Raw genomic sequence first — 24854 nt, forward strand, 5'->3', positions numbered from 1 at the left:
GATCACAGTGTAGTTTAAGGGCTGAAAATGCATAGTTAAAAAAAAATCTTTGACAGGCCCACGATGGGCTTGGCTACATTTGCAGCTGTGCAGCGCTGGGAGTTGCAGCTGTCTTGGTACAGCTGTGTAGGGAAAGTGCTGGAGTGTGGCCACTCTGACAGCTACCAGCGCTGCAGTGTGGCCACATTTGCAGCGGTGTTGGGAGTGGTGCATTATGGGCAGCTATCCCAGCATTCAAGTGGCTACAACGTGCTTTTCAAAAGAGGGGGGTGGGGTGGAGTGTGACAGGGAGCGTGGGGGAGAGAGAGAGAGTGGATTTTTGGAGCCGACACTGTGTCAGCTCCCTGCCTTGCAAATTCCGACCACTTCCCCCACCCCTCATTCACTCTTAAATGCAAATAGCCTTCAGACCAGATAAGCAGCTGCTCTGACGGACTCCCTCCTCCTCCTCCCCTCCCCCTGCCGTGCTGTTTCTCTCCTCAAGCAAACACTAGCTGTGGACATTCATCCCCCTGCCTGCCTCATTCACAGCAAACAGTAGCTGTGTTTGTTTTTTAGATAAGCAGCTCCGGGAGCCCCGAGTTCACAACAAAACAAAGAGAGGCATCACAACAAAACAAAGAGAGTTCTTTAGTTAAAAGCATTATGGGAAAATTCCAGAGGTCAGTTACAGCGTAGTAAGATTAATCACTGTTTACACTGGCACACCAGCGCTGCAGTCGTTATTCTCCAGGCAGAGGTGGAGTACAGCCAGCGCTGTAGCCAGGGAGATACAGCGCTGTATGTGCCTTGCAAGTGTGGACGGTGAGTGAGTTGCAGCGCTGTAAAGCCACCACCAGTGCTGCAACTCTCCAGTGTAGCCAAGCCCGATGAAAAATTCACATGTTAATTTTGATGTTAGAAAGATCTTTAAATCATTAAAATAAAATAAAATGACTGGTAGAAGACTTTCTTTTTACAATTTTTTTTTTTTAAATAGACGTTCAAAGGCAAACATTTTTCAGGGAAAGTCTCATTATCTCATCACAAAATGTGGCTTTTTTGTAATTAGTTGCTAGTAATTATGTTTACAGTACAAGCAGGAAGAAAGAAAATGCATAATGGTGACAACGTATTGCAGAAGTTGCAATGTGAATTCTTGTTTTCTCTGTGTAGCAAAACAAAACTAATGCACATAATGTATGTCACGCTCTGTGTTTATGAAAACTCAAACAGCCACTATTTTGACAATAAAATGATGACTTCCGCTGCCAGAAAACAAAAGTTCTTTCACCAGCGTTTGTGAAAGTATCATTTTACTTCTCAGCTTGTCATCCTAGTAGTATTTAAAAAAAACAAACAAAAAAAAAACAGCTTACACACGAGCTAGTTTTTGCCTAGGACATGGATACAAATAAGGTAGGAAAAGCTTATTGACCAATAGACACCTGCTTTGGACTGAGATCAGAAAGTTCCCCACGCCCAAACAACAAGCTACTAAAATGGCCCACTCACAAAAGGTAATGATTTAGTCTAATCTCAAAAAACCTTTTTAGGAAATTCCAGCACACAAAAAAAGACATGAAATAAATAACACTATGACGACTCATTAAACGTAGCCACTGAGGCTAAAACAGAGGTGTCCATTCCCCTCATCTCCCAGATCACCATGGGTCTCAGATAACCTGAGACAGGAGAAGGAAAGAAGAAAACTCAAACACTGAAGGCAACAGCACAGGCAGACACTCAAGCACAAGGAATTCTTGCAAATCTATGCCTTAGCCATGGAAAAAGCAAAAATTGCCACCTTTTCTCCAACATAAGTTATGAAATCCTCCAATTTCTGCAGCTATCTACATCTTCCCATCTGCAAGATTCAACACAGCAGCTTGCTCACACAGCAACACTGAGTCAAGAGCATGTCACACCATGATCGATTTTCTTCACGAGCTTCCTGTTGAACATTAAGTCAAATTCAAGATTTTTGTCTTAATTTTTAAAGCACTCCTATTAAATTTACCCAGGTTACCTTAGGGGCCAGTCACTGATCATGACATCCCACAACAGATAAATTCCATTGAAACCCAAAGATTGAGATCCGTACACAGGAGACAGCTTTCTTGGCAACTAGTCAACAACTGTGGAACTCACTTCTGGCTGAGATCATAATGACCACAAATCTGCATGCCTTCCAAAGAAAATGTAAAGCCCAGTTTCCTGACCTAGCTTTCCCAAACTTCAATCATCTCCACCAAAATCACATATTAAAATCTAAAAACCAAGATACCCTATAACAAAAACTTCTTACAATATAGAGGAAGGGAAAAAAAGAGCGATCTTTTTGTGCTCACTAATATATTAAAAGCAGCAAAGAGTCCTGTGGCACCTTATAGACTAACAGACGAATTGGAGCATGAGCTTTCGTGGGTGAATACCCACTTCGTCGGATGCATCCGATGAATACCCACTTTGTCATATGCATCCGACGAAGTGGGTATTCACCCACGAAAGCTCATGCTCCAATACGTCTGTTAGTCTATAAGGTGCCACAGGATTCTTTGCTGCTTTTACAGATCCAGACTAACACGGCTACCCCTCTGATACTAATATATTAAGTTACTCAGATTGCACAGCAATGGATTCAGCATCAGAAATTAGATAATGGAGAAATTAGATAATCCTGCCTCCTCTGTGAGCTAGAGAAAATTTATGGAATTTTTATGATAGTGGAGCAGAAGCCATAAAGAAGTCTTAGAACTACAGACTGAGGTAAATAACATTTCAGCAGGTGATCATACAAGCCACAAAAACATACATGAGGACAAGAAAACTATATCTTACAATAAATCACTGCTATTAAAAATAAATCCCCTTCCACTCTTCCCTGAAAAAGTCTCAACACTTGTAAATGGGGCTACCGACCAAAAAACAAAACAAAATGAAAACCCCACAAACACCTGAACAAATTCAAAGAAAGTAAAAGTATCAGAAAAAACAACCATCAATAAGAGGGGAAATTACAGAAAATCTGTTAACTTCTAACATATGCTGGAAAACAGCCATTAGGAAATGTGATTAAAACATAAAATACTACAAAATTATCACCACTAATTTTTAAAAGCCTTCAGATTGTCCTATGGTATATTTCAGTTTTTGAACCCCAAAACACGGATATGAGTAGCACAGTTAGCACTAGGGGTGGCAGCTTATTGACAGAAGAACCTTAATAGTACTTTACATCCTAGGTTTCTTGTTTTACCCTAAACATCGTAATTCCTGTTTCTAGTTTGTACAACACTGGGAAGGCAAGTTTTCTCTGGAATAAATATTTTATCATGAGATAAAAAGCTGAAGATAGTTATGATGCAAGAGACGAACCAATTTTAAAGCTCTAACATTGCTAATTGCACTTCAATAATACTTGAAATAATGGAGCTCAGCAATATACAAAAAACATTACCTGTGATGGGGGGACAGTGGCTTCCTCTTCAGAAGTTTTGCTCTTTTTTCCCTGATCCTGTTCCATCTCTTTGATATCCCCTAAATGCTCTTCAGAAGCTAACCGTTTTCTCCCCTGCACATTTGCTCTTGACTTTGATGGTTCCATATCACTTTTTCCTCTCCCTCTGCCTCTTGTTACTCCACCACCTTAAAGAAAAAGAAAAAGAGGACATTTATGGGATCCAACCTTGAATGCAACTTTCAAGACCTCAGGAGATGTCCCAGAAGACTGGAGGAAGGCTAACGTGAAAAGGAGTGGGAAACTATAGACCAGTCAGCCTGACTTAGATATCTGGGAAGCTACTAGAGCAAGGTATAAAACATTCAATTTGAAAATACCTGGAGGATGAAGGGGTGATCACTAGCAGCCACCATAGATTTACTAAGAACAAATCATACCAAACCAGCTTGATTTCCTTCTTTGATAAAGTAACTGTTTTGGTGGATGGGGGAAATGCAGTAGACATAATATACCTGGACTTCAGCAAGGCTTTGACACAGTCCCACATGACATTCTGATAAGTCAGCTAAATAAATGCAGGCTCAGCAGTACCACTATTAAGTGGATACATAATTGATTAAACAACCACAAACAAAGAGTAACTATTAATGGAATGATATCAGATTGGAGGGAGGTCACAAGTGGGGTTCTACGGGGATCTGTTCAGGATTTGGTGTTGTTTAACAACTTTATTAATGACCTGGATGTAGAAATAGAGAGCAAACTGATCTGATCTGCAGATGAGACCAACCTGGGGCTTGCAAGGAGGCTTTGGAGGATAGAGCTAAAATTCAAAGAGATCTTGATAAATTGGAGAACTGGGCTATAAACAAAATGAAATTCAACAAAGACAAATGTAAGGTGCTACACTTAGCGAAGAAAAAACAAATGCACAAATACAGATTGGGGGGCAAATGCAATTTTTGGTTGCATTAACAGAAGCATAGCATGCAAGTCACAGGAGGTGATAGTACCAGTCTGTTCTGTGCTGGTGACGCCTCAGCTGGAGTACTGTGTCCAGTTTTGGTCAACAATATATAGAAAGGATGTAGAGAAACTGGAAAGGATCCAGAAGGGAGTGACAAAAATGATCAAAGGGATGGACTGCAAGCCATACGAGCAAGGGCTGAAGGAACTGGGTATGTTTAGTTTGGAAAAGAGGAGAATGGGTGGGGGGGGAGAGAGAGAATATGATAGCGGTCTTCAGATACTTGGAAGGCTGCCATAAAAAGGATGGAGAAAAGTTGTTCCCTTTTGCCACAGAGGGCAAAACAAGAGGCAATGGGTTCAAACTACAGCACAGCAGATTTAGATTAAATCCCAGGAAAACCTTCCTAACTGTAAGAAGTGGAACAATGGAACAGACAGCCTCCGGTGGTCATGGAAACTCCTTCACTGGAGGTTTTCAAAAGGAGGATGGATAGTCATCGGTCTTGGATGGTTTAGACACAACAAATCCTGCATCTTGGCAGGGGGTTAGACTTGATGACCCTTATGGTCCCTTCTAATCCTACAGTTCTATGATTTCCTGATTCTGTGATGACAAATCCTGGCCATATTAAGAATCAACAGTTTTCCTAAGACAAGGGGTGTTGAGCTGAGTTATCTTGGCCAAGTCAGGTAGTTACATACTGATTAGCTATACTTCCGCTGCAGTTTCAATTGAATACAGTAGTCTTTACTTGCTGTTTTCCCTGTTAAATTTGAATTTACAAAATTAACCACTATGAATAGATGATTTGAGAAGGGGGCTTCATAAGAATGATTAAGGGAAAGAGATTCAGTGTATGGCAGAGGACATACTGGACTCTCTTATTTGGCTGATACTGTAGCTTATTAACTATGTAGTGGCAAAATAGTCAGGTAAATGGCTTGTACCATGTGTCTTTTACGTAGTGTTTTTCATACAACAGTATCATGAAACATTGCAGACCATTAAAGTTTACACAAGCAAGTTACTATAGTAAACCTGATTCTGCTAAATATACTGCTTTATAGTTAGGGCCCTATCGAATTCACTGTCCATTTTGGTCAATTTCACAGTCATAGGATTTTTAAAATTGTAAATGTAATTATTTCAGCTATTTAAATCTGAAATTTCAGTATTGTAATTGTAGGGGTCCTGACACAAAAAGGAGTTGTGGGGGGTCGTAAGGTTATTGTAGGGGGTTGCAGTACTGCTACCCTTACTTCTGCATTGCTGCTCATAGCAGCACTGCCTATACAGAGCTGGGCAAATGGAGAGCAGTGGCTGCTGGCAGGGAGCCCAGCTCCGAAGGCAGAGCTGCCGTCAGCAGCAGTTCAGAAGTAAGAATGACATGGTGTGGTACTGCCACCCTTACTTCTGTGGCGTTGTCTGCAAAGCTGGGCCCTCGGTCAGCAGTCGCCACCCTCCGGCCTCTGAAGGCCACAGCACAGAAGTAAGAGTGGCATAGTATGGTATTGTCACGCTTACTTCTGTGCTGCTGCTGGCGTGGCACTGCCTTCAGAACTGGGCACCTGGCCAGCCGCTGCCACTCTCCAGCTGCCCAGCTCTGAAAGCAGCGCAGAAGTAAGGGTGGCAATACAGTGACCCCCTAAAATAAACTTGCGACCCCCTGCAACTCCCTTTTTGGTCAGGACCCCCAATTTGAGAAACACTGGTCTCACCCATGAAATCTGTATAGTATAGGGGAAAAGCACACAAAAGACCAGATTTCACTAGGGGAGACCAGATTTCACAGTCCATAATGCGTTTTTCATGACCGTGAATTTGGCAGGCCTGTTTATAGGAGTTATTTGAGAGACACTTTCTGCTTAGCCATTACACCAGGCAGCAGTGAGTGGGAATGTGAATAGAGAATCCTCTGCTCCTCTTGCAGCCTGCACAAACCAGGCAAAATCTACAGTCCCTCCCACTGCGTGTCTACTTCTTCTGGGGTATACAGTGCCCTAAAGGAGAGAGGGAAGAGGAAGAGGGGAAGCCAGGGCTATAGTCCCACTCCTGATGCACTAGCACACACTGAGGGAACAGTGCAGCAAGTGGAGCAAGCTAGGAAAAACAGGAGGAGGAAGAAATGAGAGAAAGGGAAAGGTGGATTTTTTGGAGAATGGAAGATAAATGAAAAATTTCAAATTCATTTTATATTGAATCACTGAAAAAAATGAACAAAAAATGTTTTATTTAAAATCCTCATGGAAATAAAAAGGGAATTTTTTCAACTGGTTCTAGGTCACAATCTTAAAGTCTAATACCTGGTTCTATAGCACCTAGGTCCAGAAGATAGTTTGTTTCCTGACATAAAAGGTGCTCCTGGGCAGGGTCCCCGAAGAGGGACAGGTGGGGGTGGGCAGGGGAGAGTGAGGTAAAAGTGGACTGAATATCCCAGGGAGATGATCTCCAATACCCACTTGTCTGTGATTACGTGCTCCCAGTTTTGATGAAAGAACAAGGTGGTCACCAAATGGATGCAGATGTTGATTGTTGCAGCAAATAAAAGTGGCAGTGGTAACTCGGGGCCTCGACCAACCGATCAACATTGGTGTTCAGATCTTGATGGCTGTGATGTTGATGATCGTAGAGCAGCTAGTTTCCATTTTTGTAATCTTTGTCGTTTCCGTTGAGGTTCATAATGCCACTGGGGAGGAAGAAATTGAGCTGGCTGGGATCTCTGTGCCATCTGCGACTTACTGTATCTCCTTTTTTGTGAAGGTGTGTAAATCACCAGGGAACGCAACATTACTCTAGAGTCTTAATGTGTGGAGGGATTCGCCTGTTCTTTCTGCAAATAATTTGGATCCCTCGAATGGGAGGTCTTCCACCATGGATTGCACCTCCTCTGGAAAGAGAGAAAGGTGAAGCCATGGAGCTCTCCACATAACCACTGTTGCTGAGATGGAGTGAGCAGCTGTATCAATAGCATCCAGAGAGGCCTGCAACAATGTCCTCACAAGGAGCTGACCCTCAGCAATGAGTGCCTGAAACTATTCTCTTTGATCAGTTGGGAGATAGCTGATGAAGGCGTTTACTTAGAGTAGTTGGTATGATTGTACTTTACCATAAGGCAGTGGTGCATAACTGGCGGCCCATCAGGGTAATCCACTGGTGGGCCGCAAGATAGTTTGTTACATTGACTGTCCGTAGACATGGCCGCTTGCAGCTCCCAGTGGCCGCAGCTCACCCTTCCTGGCCAATGGGAGCTGCGGGAAGCAGCAGCCAGTACGTTCCTGTGACCCATGCCGCTTCCCGCAGCTCCCATTGGCCAGAAATGGCGAACCGTGGCCACTGGGAGCTGCGGGAAGCCGTGCCTGTGGACAGTCAATGTAAACAAACTGTCTCACAGCCCGCCAGCGGATTACCCTGACGGGCTGCAGGTTGCCCACCACTGCCATAAGAGCTTGGTAATTAGCAATCCTAAAGTGTAGGGTCACTGATGAATATGATTTTTGCCCAAATAAGTCCAGTTGTTTCCAGTCCTTGTCAAATGGTGTCAATGTAGGACGGTGCTGTCTTCACGTTCATTTACAACGTCAATGAAAACGGAAGAGTCCAATCAATTGAGATGAGCTATCATCAGCAGGAGAAAAAAAACCTTTGAAGTGATAATCGATGAGGAGTCATCACACCTTCTATGGGTCATCTATTACCACTTCAAAGGTTTTTTTCCTCCTGCTGATGATAGCTCATCTCAATTGATTGGACTCTTCCAGTTGGTATGCGCACTTCCACCTTTTTATGTTCTCTGTATGTATAAATATCTCCTGCCTGTGTGTTCCATTCCATGCATCCAAAGAAGTGAGCTGTAGCCCACGAAAGCTTATGCTGAAATAAATTTGTTAGTCTCTAAGGTGCCACAAGTACTCCTGTTCTTTTTGCAGATACAGACTAACACGGCTGCTACTCTGAAACTTGATACTACATGTAAGTCAGGGACCAAGATGTGACCAGTACCAAGATCATGTCTGTGCTGAGCAGAGACAAATCAGGCATCTCCAAGACTAATAAGTCTTTAGAGGAAACGAAATTCCTGCAGTATCAGAGTAGTGGTCAGTACCACTGAGGCAAGCTCTGACGATTGGCCATTAGATGTCATTCTGGTCTTCTGCAGGACCGAAGTACTTGATAGTGACGTAACTGAGAAACAAAGTATGATATAGATAAGGAACTCTGAACTTAGACTCTGCTAAGGCTCTGTCGCAGGCCAAAGGCGATTGAGAAGGAACTGAGGGCGGTTTGCCCACACAGCGCTATTTAGCACCAAAGCAGAGCATGAGATGGACAGAGCACATGTGCGGACCGAGTGGACACTGATACCTAAAAATCTCAGAACAGAGGTGTAGGGGTGTGAATAAACCTAGCGTGGAGCACCCGCAGGAACACTACTCAAAGAACACCACTCAGTTTATGCATACAAACCATTAAAGAGGAAAATTCTCAGCAATCAGCACCCAAACAACCGCTTTCCCTGGATTGTTGTTAGCATTTTAAAGTCAGATTCATGTATTATTTGTATTACCGTATCACCTAGGAGCCCCAGTCACGCACCAAGACTCCACTGTGCTAGCACTGTACAAACAGAACAAAAACACAGACTCTGCCCCAAAGAGCTTACAATCTAAGTAGAAGATAGAGGACAGATCGATACAGAGAGGGAGCACAAAGAAACGGTGAGACCATATTGGTCAGTTTGATAGGCAGTGGTCCCGGTACACCAGAACCCTACATGTTAAATATTTTTAATGCTGAAGTCAATGACAGCTTCATCCTTGTCAAATATCAATAGACTGAATCTGTACCCTCTGTCATATTGAATTCAACTAACAGACCACATTTTAATATGTTTCCCCCTCAGTGACACTAAATGATACTAATACTCATATCTGAATCATAAATAGGACAACACATGACCAATATGGAATGGTTCTGTTACTACCCACTTATAGGAAAGTGGCAGTATTTAACATTACCCGAGAAGAACTCAAGAGGCTGTTATCTGATCGGATGGGGTGGATGACTGAACAATTTTAAATGAGGTAATCAGCACCTAAGTGTCATTCACCATCATAGATGTGAATCTCTCCAGTAACTTCTATTTGTAAACATCAAAACAATGGTAAGTTACCAGGACTAACTGTAAAATAATGATAGTCTTCACAAAAAAAGCATTTACAATATTTTCATTTTCCAAAAAGGTTGTACTTCAAAAATTGGAACTAATATGTTGGCAAAAGTACTATTCTGAACTCCTGTCTCTGATGAATAGCCTTCCTTGCTTCTTCAAGCAAATCCCAGATTCTTGTGAGGTTAGCAAGTAGTAACAAGCTACCCTAGTAGTCTCATCCACCGTACAGATGGACTTGCATTGCTGCCTCTCACCCAGGATGGATAAAAATTGATGATTTTTTTGAAAAAAAAAGTTGTCTTTTTTTACATTGAAATCTGATTTTTTTAAATTTTATTTAAATTATAAGTTTTTCATTTTAAAAATAAAGCTGTTTAAAATTAAATCTGAATTTAATATAAAATATGGTAAGGCCCAACTTATTATAATCTCCTAAAATGTTTAAATAAAAAACAAATATGTTGAAGCCTCTAGCAATATGCAATATGCATGAACCTCTATCAAAAACTTTGAGTTAAAAACTGCTTTTCTATATAAAGAAAGAATAAGGGGCAAAGCATCTAACTTTTGAGGTCAAACTTTATAAATATGGCACAATAAGTCATGTACTTGGGCATGAATTTGTGGGGGACGAAGGGGCTGGCAAACTTATCCCAGGCGTTGGGACCTGGCTTCTGATGCCAGGAGATGTTATCATGCATCTCATCAGGATCATCCACTGAGCCTACCTGCAAGGACTCATACTCTTTTCCCAATCTGACCTCTGCTTGGCTCAGTTCTCAAATTCTGAATACGTATGACTCCACCCACCATAAAAACTTATCTCTAGCTCGTGGAAAAACATTGATCTGCCCACTAACTACCAGCCCTTGCTTCAAGGCACTTCAAATTAATGTCCTTTCCTGTAGCTCCTTGCATGCGTACACAGACGGAGATACGAACAAACAAGGGAGTTATGTAACAAGAAAGAAGGAGCACTATGTGCAACCAGAAGGAAGCAACGCTGGTGTCAGAGCGAAGGACGCTATGGGAAGAAGGGACAACATTCTTCAGAGTGCAGCCTGTGTTGATTTCAATGTCTGGGAACTGGAGGGGAAAAAAACAGCACTGGCTGCAAGTCATAAAAAAAGGCCCCATTCAGGAATCTCTTCAACAAATCCCTGTACATCAGGTTAAAAAAAAGGAACATGTGCCAAATATAAACAGTGCAGCAAAGAGATGCAAGGTCTGGTTCTCATAATGAAATATTCTGAAACATGCTTCTCAGAAGGCAATGGCTTTGAAGACGATGCTGCGGATATGTCTGAACAATCTGGATGAACTGGATAGCGAACTCATTTTTGCATCATTCTTATGGGCTGCCTACCATGTCTTTCTATACTGGTAAATCGCAGAGTTGTTGTAACCGTGTTGGTCCCCGGATATTAGGGAGACAATGTGTGTAGCTCAGATGTTGGTTCAATAAAAGATATTACCTTGCTCCCCTGCCCATTCTGTATACTAGAGAATGATAAAAGTAGACAACAACAAACTAAAGAGAAATGTAGAAGATGTGCTAAATACACTGAAGCCTGTTTCCATAGCCTTGGACAAATTGAAGAAAGATTGCTGCAGTATTGCTGATGCTGCTGAAATTTGGGGAAAAAACTTCAAGACACTTATTTTTTTTGAACTACAGGCACTATAAAACTGACCAAAACTGTTACACAAGTTAACCTGTCATCAAGGTGTAATCTGTCAAGAAAAAACATTAACAAAACCAAACATGTAAAAGAAAGAAGTTGTCAACAAGCTTTTAGGAAGGCAAATGTGCCCTCTGCGTCAGGCTTACAGGCCAGAATAAAAGGTTCACCCTCTCTTTGGATGCATGCTGCAAACACCAGAGACCATAACATGTGCAACAAAGGAAGCAATAGAAGTGAATATGTTCGGTCATCTGTCAAACTATAAAGAGGAATGTAAAGAGGATTCCATGGAGGAAAAATAATCAATTTATATCCCCACTTTACCATATTGATGTTCTGAAGAGATCAAAGCAGAGAATATGCATACTGTCATAAGGAAAGTATTTTGTATTCATTACTAACCTACCTCTTTTAGGGACTGGAGTTGAAAGACTTTGAACCATGAGATCTCCTTGCAACATCCAAGATGGAAGCATCCTTTTCCTCCAGACAGGCTTTAGCTCCTCACTTTCATTACAACTAGCAGAAAACAACTGAAATAATGTTTGTTGATTAGGACCACAGTACTTTTATCCCCCTAGTTTTAGGATACAGAAACTATGAAAAAAAAAGACTTGGTTCAAAAGACATTTGTAAGCAGCTTTGTCTTCATAAACAGCCTGAACGGATCTGGTTTTCTTGTAGGTACAGCTTAACAGAAGCAAAAGCCAGTCATAATGCTGAACATTTTGGCACCGCCTACTCTCTCAGCCAATCAGTATTTAAAGAAGCCTCTCTTTACTCCTTAACCCTCGGAAGAAAGCCTATGTTCATTTACAGACCAAAAGGTTCATAAAAGATCTCACTGATACCTTGCCACTCATGCCACATGGCTTGTGCCCACTGAAGCATCAGAAAGCCTGGAGACAGTGAGAGTAAGGAGCAGTGAATTATTATGCAGAATGGGAGAAGCAAAAAAGTTCAGCATTTTTCAAGTGGCTGTTTCACTCCCTACTAAGTTATGCTCAGAAACAAAGACTCCAGAACTGGGCTAGAGAAACAAGAAAAATACACAAAGAGTCCTGTGGCACCTTAAAGACTAACATCTTTAAGGTGCCACAGGACTCTTTGTCCTTTTTACAGATGCAGACTAACACGGCTACCCCTCTGATACAAGAAAAAATATACAGACTCATTTATGACATGATCATTGACTGGTATAGTCAGTTTTAAACCAATACAACCTCTGCTTTTAAGAAGGGATAAAATATATTTTGGAAGTCTTGTAAGTGTGATGAAGGCTGGCATTTCAATTGTACTTATAAAGAAAAATATCAGCGATAGTATGTTATCAAAGAGCAATCGTCCTGCGTGTCTGTCTTTGCACGACATTGCTTTCTCCATTAGAAAAGCAACAGTAGTAAAAATAAAATAAAATTGGCATCTCAGTAATTACACTGAAAGCCATTTTACTCAGCCACAGTAAGATAACAAGACAGAGTTTTGAAAATTCTGTTGTTTGCAAATTCTGGCTCTAAGCCTGTTTACCACAAACATAAGGAAACATTAACACTACAAAGGCAGGGTAATATGAACCTTTTTTCTGTATTCTGTCTGACCCTGAACACACAACTCCAGAGCTGTAACCAAGTGGAAGAAGCTGTGTGAACAGGACATGTGGATCTTCCCTGACCTAGCCCCAGAACAGTGTGTCCGTGGTTCTAGATGCAGTGCACATGAGGAGATGCAGTGCACATGAGGAGAGTGAACTTCAGAGGCTTTTCAGCAGGGTACAGGCACTGTGTTGTGTTGTACATTCCCCTAGGCAATGGCTTTGGGGGCACGTCCCTGTTCATAGTCACTTTTTTCCAGTATATCACATTGCTTTGGAACACAACAGGATTTGTAAGGACATAAGCAGAACTCAACACTTGTTTCTCCCACAAAATACAAATTTTATTTCTGATATCACTCACTAACAAAGCCATGCTTTGTTCTGAAGAAATCTTTTACTGCTTTGCACCTGTTTATAGTGCTGCAAGTATATGGAAAAGCTCAGGCATGTCAACTTAAGGCTTTTGTGACAGCCACAATTTTTTTTGAAATTCTATTATAGTAAATAAAATCAAGATAATGTATTCTCAAACAGCCTCTTGAGTTGTCAAAGAACCTACTCCCCCATGAAGGGCTTTAAAAAGGTACAGAGACAAGAACAAAAACAATTTTAATTTTACCTGACTTTCAGCCCACCCTTCCAAAAATACAGACATGTTGCAATATTTAATCAGATATTAACACTCACCGAACTCTTGGAAGAAGTCTCATTTTTTGGAATTTCTCCTGTCCTTTCCAATAGAGAATGTGCTTTCACTTGTATGTTATTATTGGAACATGAAGATAATTCTGCTAAAGATGGATCACAAGACATCTTGATAGGATGATCACTTGAAGAGGATTTATTTGCTGTTTCATCTGCAGCAATCTTGCTATTTTTCCTGTAGTATATTAAAATGCATCTTTTAGTGGGGAAAAAAATCTCAAAAACTTCCTTTATCTATTTGAACTCTAAATGTCTATTTTCACTAAAATGCCATAATGTAGAAGCAAACCTCAGTTTCAGATATTAAGAGACCAACAAAAAACCTCCTCTGTATTGCATCTACCATACATATTAATGGTGCTAGAATAACTCTCTCTTAAGCCTGTTGGCAATTTTTTATTATGATGTATCTAGGGAACAAACTACATGGTTGCCTAAAAAGCAACCAAATCATCAGTCAGCACTGCTTAAGATCCAAGGTTAAGGGTAAGACCATACAAAACCCCAATATGACAAAGTGAAACTAGATTTCATTACTGACCATAAAATAAAATGGTTTCTGCCTTCAGAAGCTGGAGCTGTTAACTTATAATACTACTACTGCGTTATTGAAAATAATCATTTTTACCATAAAATGAATACAGTTATTGAAGTGTGTTATTCAAATTCTAAAAGATACAAATATTACAGTAGTAATCAGCAGCATAAAATCCTAAAATAGAACAGACAGAAAAGCAAACTTTCATTCCCAGCTCCCATATCTCAAACATTCATTTTCCATTTCCAGTAGCAGTAGCTCATTTTTCATTCTGTTATACTAGCTTATTTCCAAGTAGAGAGAACAGATTGTTGTTGCTTTACAAATTAGAAATAGTAAACAAAATTATATATAATAGATTAAATGCACTTCTTCATTTGGGGCCTAGTTCAGCACGGTACTTGCGCATAGGTCTAACTTTTATTTACATACTTGTATAATTCAATATACATTGTTTTGTCATAAAATAGCAGGTAATTGATAAACATTTGCACTAGGCTGAAATTTGACACTCATCTATTTATGTTTTTTCAATCTTTACATAGGTTTTTGCTTTTTAACAAAAATAGAAATCTTGTTGGCTGTTCCACTGAGGCTTGTGGACAACCATAATGCCCGTTGGAAAACTAGAAGTCAGTGCATTTAAAACAGAATTCTGAAGTTTAAACATTTCTAAGAGTTTAAAATATGATTCAGGATCTTCAACATCTGCCTGTCTACTAGCTCTCTCCTCTCCACAACTTGGAAAGTGTGAGGTGTGAATTGAAAATTTAAGGTATGCAGTAGCTTTTGGTTCAGGAACCATCTGAAGTACAGTGTCCATCAGCAATGTAATTGTTTCAGTCCTTCAAATCAGTTGTCCCTAGAGAGTGGTGTTCATGGTCATTTTTCTGCTCCTCCAGCAATAAATATTTTGGTAACTCACTTACCAGAAAAAAAGTTAGATCTAAAGGGTTACATCTAAAACAAGATCCCTACTTGTGAGATCAGGATGTATGGAAGTAGAATCTTTTTATTGGTTGCTAACCAAAGCTTATTTTTTAAATTAAAATTACATTAAACATTATACTACCTATTTAAGTAAAGTTCAGTTTCCCCCACAATTTCTAAAACACAGGTTTTCAATGGGAGTTGGGTGTCATGCCTTTGAAAATCTCACCCGTGAGATACAAAAGCACTTTTGATTCTATTTATTAAAACATTGACAGGTAAGAATGATAACGCGAGTACATGTTTCTCATTCCCCATAACCTCCCCACCAGATACTACAATAAACCACTCACTACGGTTCCAAGATTGGGACAGCAGTGTATATCTGATATGGTTTGATCTAGTTACTTCACGCTTTCCTTCTATGTTCTTAATGAAAAGATACAATAATTTAAACTTGACTTTAAGCAGATGTTTATTTGGATTTATTTTTTTGTTCATTCAAGGTCTGTTGTGTCTTAGAAAACTATAATTAACAAGTTTATATTACAAATAGTATTACTGTTGGTTTTTCCACATCGGCTATCGTTACCTTAGAGTGCTTTCCACATCTGAGTGTGTAGAGAGGACCTTGAAAATGTATTTGTCTATTAAGAGGGAAAAGCTGTCACCTGGGCTCAAAGAGTGCCATTCATCTGTTTCCAATGGTAATAGATGGCTAGTCTCAGGTGACTGATAAAAACAAGGATTTACATGGACCTGTCAATTTAAAAAAAGAACATTGGTACACCATATGCTATGCTGTAGGAATCCTAGTAGCTAACATTACACAGCAATTCATTACTCAGTTACTAACACAACTGAATAGTTGTTAGCATGTTAAACAGAAATAAAGTACAGTATTAGAAAAAACAACTGATTCCCACTTATAAACTTTTTTATATCGATATTATGTATGTACTGGTAGCTGTTCAATAGAAGCTATAAGGCTGAGTTGATATTTCCATTTCCATTTAAATTTTGTTTGGGTTCTATGAAGATGAAATAATTCCTGTACCAATTTTACACCAGAGGTCTAGGTAGGACTTAATTCCGGGGAAAGTGTTGGAAAAAATCCAATATTTTCAGTGTTCTAAACCTTTTAAATGACTCATTTGATAAACTAGACCTTGTAGATAGGACCAGAGCAACTCATTGGCAAACTACACATGTGCCTAGTAGGACCCCAATTTTGAGGACAGGGGAGAACGATCAACATTTTGTTTTGGCCAATGCAGATTTGTGCGTGAACTGAAAGAACTTGACTTACTTGAGGGGTATTGTGACCCCATGTGTTAGGTAATTCCACCACTCACTCAAGTGAGTGAAGTTTTTTCAGTTCACGCAAACATCTGCACCAGTGGATGAGTGGGAAGAGATAGTCTGGGATGGGAATTTACTGCAGCGGCATTTATGGGAGGGAACATCTCTGAAATGTATTTTTCCTTTCCTTCCATCTCTCCTCCTCCGTCTCCTCCCCCCATTTATGCTTGCATTTCCCATCATTTTGTCACTATTATAGCAAACAATGCTTCTTTTGGGACCAGCAATGAATAAAAAAAAGGAACCGGAGGTGGTGGTTGTTATTCAGATTAGAAGGCAGGATCCTAGAAGTGTATGTTTCCCTAGGGCCTACGGATGGGTTAACCCAGGCTTTCTTGTAGACTAACTTTTTATTGATCTCTCTAGTCTCAACAGTCAGACTTCAAAACTACTCACGTTTGTGAATATCTAAGATTTTAGACACAGGATACATTAGATGAAGTATATGAATTAGCACATTTAATTCTATTAGCTATCAAAACTACTTTGATTTTCATGGAGAAAGCTTATAGAAACTGATTTCTGCTATGGGTTTGCTTACATAAGAACTACTATCCAATGGGCTAGGAGCATCTGCAGCTAGGAAGAGCTAGGCCTGCAAAAAAACTTACCTATGTACTGTGCATCACACACTAAACAGTCCAACTGGAATCAATGGAACTGCTCCCAGTGCATAAAATTAAGCACATGGGTACTACTAATCAGTGAAATGAGCAATTTTAGGTGACCTCGGCATTATAATTGTTCCCTATAGAATAAAGTCACCTAGGTCAACTTCTCAGCTTCTCCGTTCAATTCTGCAAGCTGTATTTGCAAAGATTGCAATCACTACTTATTTGCATTTCTAACTGGTTGCCAGATGACATTTATTCACATTCACAGAGAATAATTAAAATTAATAATTCAGTGATGGGGAGTCAGATAACAGTATGAACTTTGTTTAATTTATTTAACCAAGAAAATAAGTGAAGATCTCTGAAAACTTCCCTGTTTTTAGAGCATATACACATCACAATAAGATTCTATTCCTGCAATATAAAAAGCACAGGGTTAAATTTCAGAAGCATGACACATTTATCTTATCTTCTGATCTGTTCCAAAATCCTCTAACTGTAAACATTTTTTGAAAAATACCTATTAACTCTGTCAAGAGAAAAGGAAGCGTGCTCTTCAGGATAAATGTAAAAGCTAAAGTAATTATTTGTCTTTGATGTGTCTAGGGAATTGAGAAAAAAAATAGTTGTACCCTATCCTTCTTCAACTATTATCGACCCTCCACGATTATCTTGCTTGAAGACAACTCCTGAAACTTCTCACAATTTTTAAAATAAAGTTATTTAACACCTCTGTTTTTCCTATTGTACTGCAGTGTAAACAAACCCTGAGCGACATCAAGCACAGCAGCACTGAGCTACCAATCAGAGGAAAGAAGAGGCTGAAGGAAGAGTGGCAGAAAAGAACAGTAGTAATTAACTGCCAGTCCGAGACAGGAAAATATGGGCCTACTGTGTGTCAGTCACACAACTAATGCTTTGGGAGAAGAAGACAGCAAAGAAGGTCTGAGGCAGAACTTGTTCAAATGTGCAGTCTGATCGGAGGTCTGTGATGGAAGCCATGACATTGGAAGCCATGACATTGGATCTACGTTTTTCAGTTACAGTCAAGTTGTTAGCCACACAAGAAAGGCAAACAGTTTAATTTTCCACACAAATCAGAATAGACTAACAACTTTCATAAGCTTGCAAATTCTACTTCTGGGGGGATTGTGCGCCACTGCACATGCGCAGAATTTATGTCCCTGCAGATTTCTTTGCTTCCCCACAAAAGAATGACTTTCTGATGGGGAAGCAAAGGGAAGCCATAAGAGCGGTCATGTGACTCTCCAAAACACTATGTTTCAGGTACCTAAGGCAGCCGGCAGAGAGGTAAATTACTGTGGGGCAGGGGCGGCACCAGGGAAGACCTGGCTGGTGGCTCCTACCCTGTGACAGGATCAGCTGCTAGTCCCAGTTCGGCTGGGGAGCACGAGGCTTCCTCTTTCCCTGCATGGCATCCGGGGCCAGGTCAGACCCACCCCGATTTCTTCCCCGGCTGCAGGAAGCTCTGCAAACTCCCTACACACACTCACTTCCTGCGCCCATCGCTCCTCAGCTGCAAGGGGAGGGATCCCTGTATAGGGAGCTGCTCCCCCATCCACCCAACCCCTGTGCATCCAGACCCCCTCATACATCACCAAGCCTCACCCCCCCTGCACTCAGAACCCCCCCCCCACCCTGATGAGCCCCACTCCCCCTGCACCTGGACCACCCTAACGAGCCACCCACACCCAGATCCCCACCCCACCAAGCGCCAACCAGATGCACCTAGTTCCCCACTCCACTGAGCACCACTCCACCAGCATCTGGAACCCCTACTGACCCCCCACACCCAGACCCCCTGCCGAGCTCTATCCCCCCGACACCAAGACCCTCCCATGCTGAGCCCAAACCACCTTCACCTGGACCCCCCTGCAGAGTCCCATTACCGCTGCACCCAGAACCCACTCAACAAGCCCCTGTTCACCCAGACCCCCACACCTGGATCCCCAACTGAGCTGTCCACACCCAGATTGCCCCATACAGAACCCTCTCAACCCACACCCAGATCCCCCAACACCAAGCCCCTCCACACTTGGATCCTGTCTTGCTGAGCCTGCCTCCACACCTGGGGTGCAACTGACATGGAGGGGCAGGGGCCTGGAGTGTTTCTGGGGCAGGCCTGGTCAGGGATGGGTGCAGCCTCAATACTGAGTCTGTGCCTGTCCACCTCTCTGCAGCCAGTGGCCTGTGCTCCCCAGTGCCATGCTGGAACGTCCATATTTATTTGACTAATAAAATTGGCAGAATTTTGCAGAAATTCTTTTTTTTTTGTTTGGCACAGAATGCTCCCAGGAGTAAAATTCAGTAGAATCCTTCCCCGAGGTCACAGAGAAGCACCAGAGCCACTCAGCACTCCTAATTCCAGTGTCCCTAATCCTCCAGAGCAGCAGGTCTATCCACGTACTCAAGAGGCCACTCTCACTATAGGCAAGCTAGGCAGCTGCCTAGGTTGGCAGATTTGGCCCAGGCCACCCCTCCATCATGACAGAGGGGCAGCCAGACCAAATTTGAGTGGCATGGCGGGGGTAGCACATTGTAGTGTTCTTTAAAATGACAGATTGCCTTGAGCGGCCTCTCGACATCCTAGTCTTTCATCTTACTTGCTCCTACCCTGTACTCAAACAGTACATAAGAGGCTCACAAAAGTGTGCTTCACGACAAACTGTGGCGCCCATTCCCTGCACATGTTCCCTAATCCTTCCCACCCCTACATTGAAGAACCACATTACTTTTGCGCATCTCAGAACAACGGAGAGATCAGGTCCTGGTGATATCTCTTAGAACCTATGCCCACTATTAATTATTCAGTAAGCATGAAATACTGTTCGAAGATGAAACGTGTGGGTATTACACCAGGATTATTTTCTGAATGAATTATTGGTTTTGTTTTCTCTCCATAGTTATGCTGACCCTGGATATGAAAGCAGCAAGAAAGAAGAAGGATTGTTAATAAAATTCTTACATCTTCATGCAAATATAATCAATCCACACTTTAATTTGTTTTCCATATCTTTACACATGACTAAGACCACTGTGGTAAGACCTCTTCATTAAAATGATTTTAGACCTACATGTATGCTTTCTACTGATTTCCAAAGAGGTTTTCTTGAAAGTTAAAGCATGTGGTGGTGTCACAGTCTGTTTCCACAGGAATTATCTTCTCCTCCACACTTCAGAAGTGAAAAATAATTTACAAGATACATTTTCAGCTTATTCACATGTTTACTTGTGTTTGTTAAAAAGTTAACTATTTACGTTATTGCAAATTAAGTTGAGTTACATTACAGAATTAGTTTGTAATGTGTGTTATTTCTACAAAACAAAGTAGTTTTGTGCTTGCTGCAGGTCTGATAAATCTTGTTTCTCATCCTCAGTAACAACAGCTGACATCTGTATTCTCTGAGCCCACGGGGCCATTATCTTGTACATCCTGCTTGTCCACAAATTATGCTGCTTTATCTAAACTCATATTTATGTTAGGATTTTTTTGTAAGCATCATGATTATTAAAAAAAAAATTGACAGTTCATGTGTGATCTTTTGCTGTCCATGCCATTTATTTTTCAAATGGTTAAAATAAGTTACATCTAAAAATAAAAAGACACCATCACAATTGTGCTTTGCTCAACAATAATCTAAAACCAAGCTCCTTCCTTGCCACTAAACTCCAAATCACTACAGCAGTTGGGGAGACTCCTTCCTGCTTAGTCCTAAATGGCTTTGAAGAATCCCATTCCATACTGACTGATCTCCTACTGGCCACTTTTTTTTAAGTCATGGAAAAGGGATACTTCTATCCCTCTGCAATCTTGTTCCACCTCCCCCACCTTATGACTCTCAACTGATCTCACATTCTCTGCAGTCCTGCCAAGTAGTATGCATTTGGTGTGACACCAACACGTTTGGCAGCACTGTCATTCCTGCCCATATCTCAGGCCAAATGTCACATTTGTGGAGGAGACCCTTCCCCACTAACCACCCTTTAGCTCAGGGGAAAGTAAACTGGATGGAGAGACAGGAGAGCCTGGTGTGACACTGCACCCCATATTCTTCACGGTGATATTACTCCGATATATTATGGCATAATTCTAATGAATTTTATAAAAGATAAGTCATGTGAGATCACTGGAAAGGTTATGATTTATGAATATGAATATGATTATCCTACTTGTATGCATGTATCATTTTTGTATCTGAAGTTAGGAATATTGACTATGTGTCTGTATCAGAACACCCACTAGGCAAAAGATAGTCAGTCTAAATGGCTGGCTGGGAACAGGGGCAGCAGGCTCGTATAATTTTTGGTGGTGCCTAGAATAGGTCCAAGTCTTGCCCCCGCCCCCCACACCTGCCTAAGGCTCTGGGAGGGGGTTTGGGTACAGGAGGGATGCAGGCTCTGGGATGGAGTTTGGGTGCTCTGGGCTGAGGCAGGGGGTTGGGGTGCAGGAGGGAGTACGGGGTGCAGGCTCTGGGAGAGAGTTTGAGTGTGGGAGGGGTGTGGGGTCAGAGGGAGTTTGGTTGCTGGGTGCAGGCTCTGAGCTGGGACAGGGGGTTGGGGTGCTGGGTGCAGGGGAGGGTTTGGGTGCTGGGTGCGAGATCTGAGATGGGACAGAGGGTTGGGGTGCGGAACGGGGTGCAGGGCGTGGTGCTCTGGGGAAGGGGGGCCCTCCCTAGCCTCCCCAGGCTGCTGCTCAGGAGGCCTAGCCAGGATAAGCTCCCCCCTCCCCCAAGTTGCCTGCTGGGGTGGGGGCTGCCATTCGCCTCCTCCACTCCTTAGGCGCAGCAGCCGCCTCTGCCTGCCCTCGGCGCCGCTCCCTTGTAGCCAGCAGCGGCCGGCAAGGGAGCGCAGCACAAAGCTGCAGGGGGCAGCCGCCTGCTGCCCAGGGCAGGCAGGGACACTCGGAAAAGGCATGCAGGGGCAGTAGGCAGGGCTGGGGAACGCTCCGGAGGAGGCATGAAGGGGCAGCAGGCAGGACCGGGGGATGCATGCAAGGGCAGCAGGTGGGGCTCGGGGAAAGACTCAGCCCCGAACACTGGTGGAGCCAGGCCCACTGGGCCCTGAATTTTGCTGGAATCCGGGCACCACAAGCCCATACAACTCACTGCTCCGGGCTGGGAAGGGTCCATTTACGTTAATGAACCATCAGGGAGAACAACTGGCCTTAGAAGGAGCTTATTTCCCACCTGGGGATCTTCCTGAGGATGATACAAATGGCCTCCGAGCAATGGCTACTGTGGCGCTAGAGGAACATTAACCAGCTCACTTGGTCCTGGACTCCATTTTGGAATACCAGTGTTTTTCCACTGACTGGTGTGGGAACAAAAGTTTTGAGACAAAGGGTTCCCACTCTATGCAAAAACTATTTACGTCAGAGGAGTGACATCACTGTTGTTCTTCATTGACTCCTCATCCATGGAGACTCCTGGAAACCCCTAAGGAACAAAGACTGAGCTGGGGGAAGTGCTGGACCCAAACTAAAGGGATTTTTTAGCATGTGAAAGGAACACCTGGGGGGTTGTAAGCTGCAAGCAAGTGCAGCTGGCCCCTTAAGAATCTCTGCAGCCTGCCTGAATCATTATTTAGGGTGGGAATTTGCTATCCATATCCAGTCTCTTTAGTATATTAAGCTTAGTTTGTGTGTTTTGTTTATTTGCTAGGTAATCTCCTTTGATCTGTTTGCTATCCCTTATCTCTTAAAAGCTATTTTTCTAGTTAATACACTTATTTTGCTTTGTCTAAAACCAGTGTGACGGAGTTATATCTTGGGGAAGAAAGCTGTTGCATATCCTTCTCCACACTGAGGGAGGGGGCAAATTTCATAAGCTTACGCTGAACAGATCAGCACAAGATGGTATAATTTTGAGTTTACACTCCAGAGGGGGTATGTACTTGAGTAGCTGGACAGTTCCTTAGCTGTAGCCTCCCCATGCAGAGCTGATCTCAGCATCCGTATGTACTGCAGCTGGGTGTGTCCCTACCTGTGTGTGTGTGCTGGAGCCTGGGAGAGGGCTTGGCAGGCTGGTCACAGCAGTACAGTGTAAAGGAAACCCAGGCTAGTAGGTCTGGGGGGCTCAGTGGTACCCCAGTTCCAGGGGGAACCCGTCACACCTGGGTTCTTGTCTCATTTCTTCAGCTGAGTGCTGTTAGTATTGCTGCACAGTTCACAATCCTAATTACTGATCAAAGCCTCCCTCTCATCTCTAAGGGTATGTCTACACTGGCAAGTTTCTGCACCACAAGTTATACCACTTTTATTAAAACGCTGGAAATAAACTGCTGTTGCGTGTTCACACTGTGCTCCTTGTGAAGCTGGAGCGCATCCACATTAGCAGCTCTTGCAATGGCAAAGACAGCAGTGCATTGTGGTAGTTATCCCACTGTACAACTGGCAGCAGGGTGCTTAGGGAAGGGTTTGCAATGCCTCATGAGGAAGGCACAGCATCACATGATGCAGGTTTCCCAATCCCATTGTTCCATGGGCATCCTATTACATTGCCAGCTGCTTTCAACTGAAGACAGGGGGGAGAGAGAGAGACTGTTTTGGGGGACAGAGTGTGTCATCATGTTGTCTTGTAAGTTCAGACAGCAGCAGGAAGCAACCAGTCTTGAGGCAGGGGGAGGGGGAAACCCGGCCTTCAGCCCCCACCTCTCTCCCTGGGCACGCGCGCTCTCTCTCTCTCTCTCTCTCACACACACACCCCTGTGTTCAACAGCACGAGCACTCCACATTAATGGTTTGCTTTGTGTCCCGGAGCAGATCAGCACAGCACACAATGGCTGTCAGAAATGGTGATTTGAAAGAGGAGGGGCGCATGTCTCCAGGGCAGCTGAGTTCAAAACAATGAGCAGAGCAGTCACTTGAGGCATTATGGGACAGCCCCAGAGGCCAATTACAGCGCAGAAAGCAATCATGTGTCTACACTGGCAATAGAGCGGTGGAGCCTCTGCACAAATAGCCTTACGACACTCGTCGAGGTGGGGTTTTTGCAGAGCTGCAACTGAGGAGTTTCTGCGCACAAAATGGCTTGGCAGTGTGTACACGTCTGCAGTTTGAGCACAAAAAGCTGCTTTACTGTGCAGAAACTTGCCAGTGTAGACAAGCCCTATAATGAGAGGAGACAAACAACTAGCATTCCCCCAAACAACCTTTTACAAAGTGAGAAGTTGTACAAGTTCCACGAAGTCAGTTCTGACAGAACTGGGAATAGAACCTAAGTCTCTACTGTGAAAGTGCCAAATGCTATCTCACTGGCCACACTGTCTTTCAGAATGACTGTCCCAGCTCTATGAGCTTGGTTACTCCATTTGTAATCACTGTTCTAACCACTAAACACTCAGCTCCCAAAAGCAGGAAGATAACACAGTAATCCTGATACACCAGTTGCATGCTGGTTATCACAAATAGTTGTGTAGCACACCAGCAAACTGTGCCATTTTCCTCTACTCTCCATTAGCCTACTTTGCTTTCTAGTTGCTTCTTCAGCTCAGGTGGAAGAAGTGTGTGCTGTGCATCTGAAGATCCTAGGTCCAGATCTTGCTGACCAACTACACAGGAGAAAAAAAATAGTATGTAATCATTTAAGTATATACTGTATACTTAAATTTGCTCAGGCAAATTTAATTCGGTCATTTCCAAGTGTGAGTGCTTGACTTTGCAAAGTTCATGTTTTTAGTGTAGCATTTTATATGTAGTATAAACAAATTATACATATGAGTAGATGCACATTATTCCTGTGAAGAATGTGAAGTCCCTGGAGTAACTGCAATAATTTTATAATGCAAAACAAATGAATCGGGATGTTATGTTAGAAATACAATGA

At 42.4% G+C, this 24854-nt stretch overlaps 1 protein-coding gene across 3 annotated transcripts in view; it reads right to left on the bottom strand.

Annotated features, from left to right (window-relative positions):
- The window catches only part of APLF (aprataxin and PNKP like factor), a 135063-nt gene that overhangs the window by 81609 nt on the left and 28600 nt on the right, over positions 1-24854 (bottom strand). For 2 of the 3 annotated variants that reach the window (XM_045009946.1, XM_045009947.1), the window contains exons 3-5: positions 13549-13741; positions 11674-11800; positions 3440-3627 (exon numbers count right to left, since the gene is read on the bottom strand). In XM_045009946.1, coding sequence (XP_044865881.1) covers positions 3440-3627; positions 11674-11800; positions 13549-13741 — 508 coding nt within the window. Of the gene's footprint in view, positions 1-3439; positions 3628-11673; positions 11801-13548; positions 13742-15626; positions 15794-24854 lie in introns of all 3 variants that reach the window. The other variant, XM_045009945.1, reaches the window with a different exon arrangement.

The sequence above is a fragment of the Mauremys mutica genome, chromosome 3 (genome assembly GCF_020497125.1).
Source record: "Mauremys mutica isolate MM-2020 ecotype Southern chromosome 3, ASM2049712v1, whole genome shotgun sequence".
NCBI lineage: Eukaryota > Metazoa > Chordata > Testudines > Geoemydidae > Mauremys > Mauremys mutica.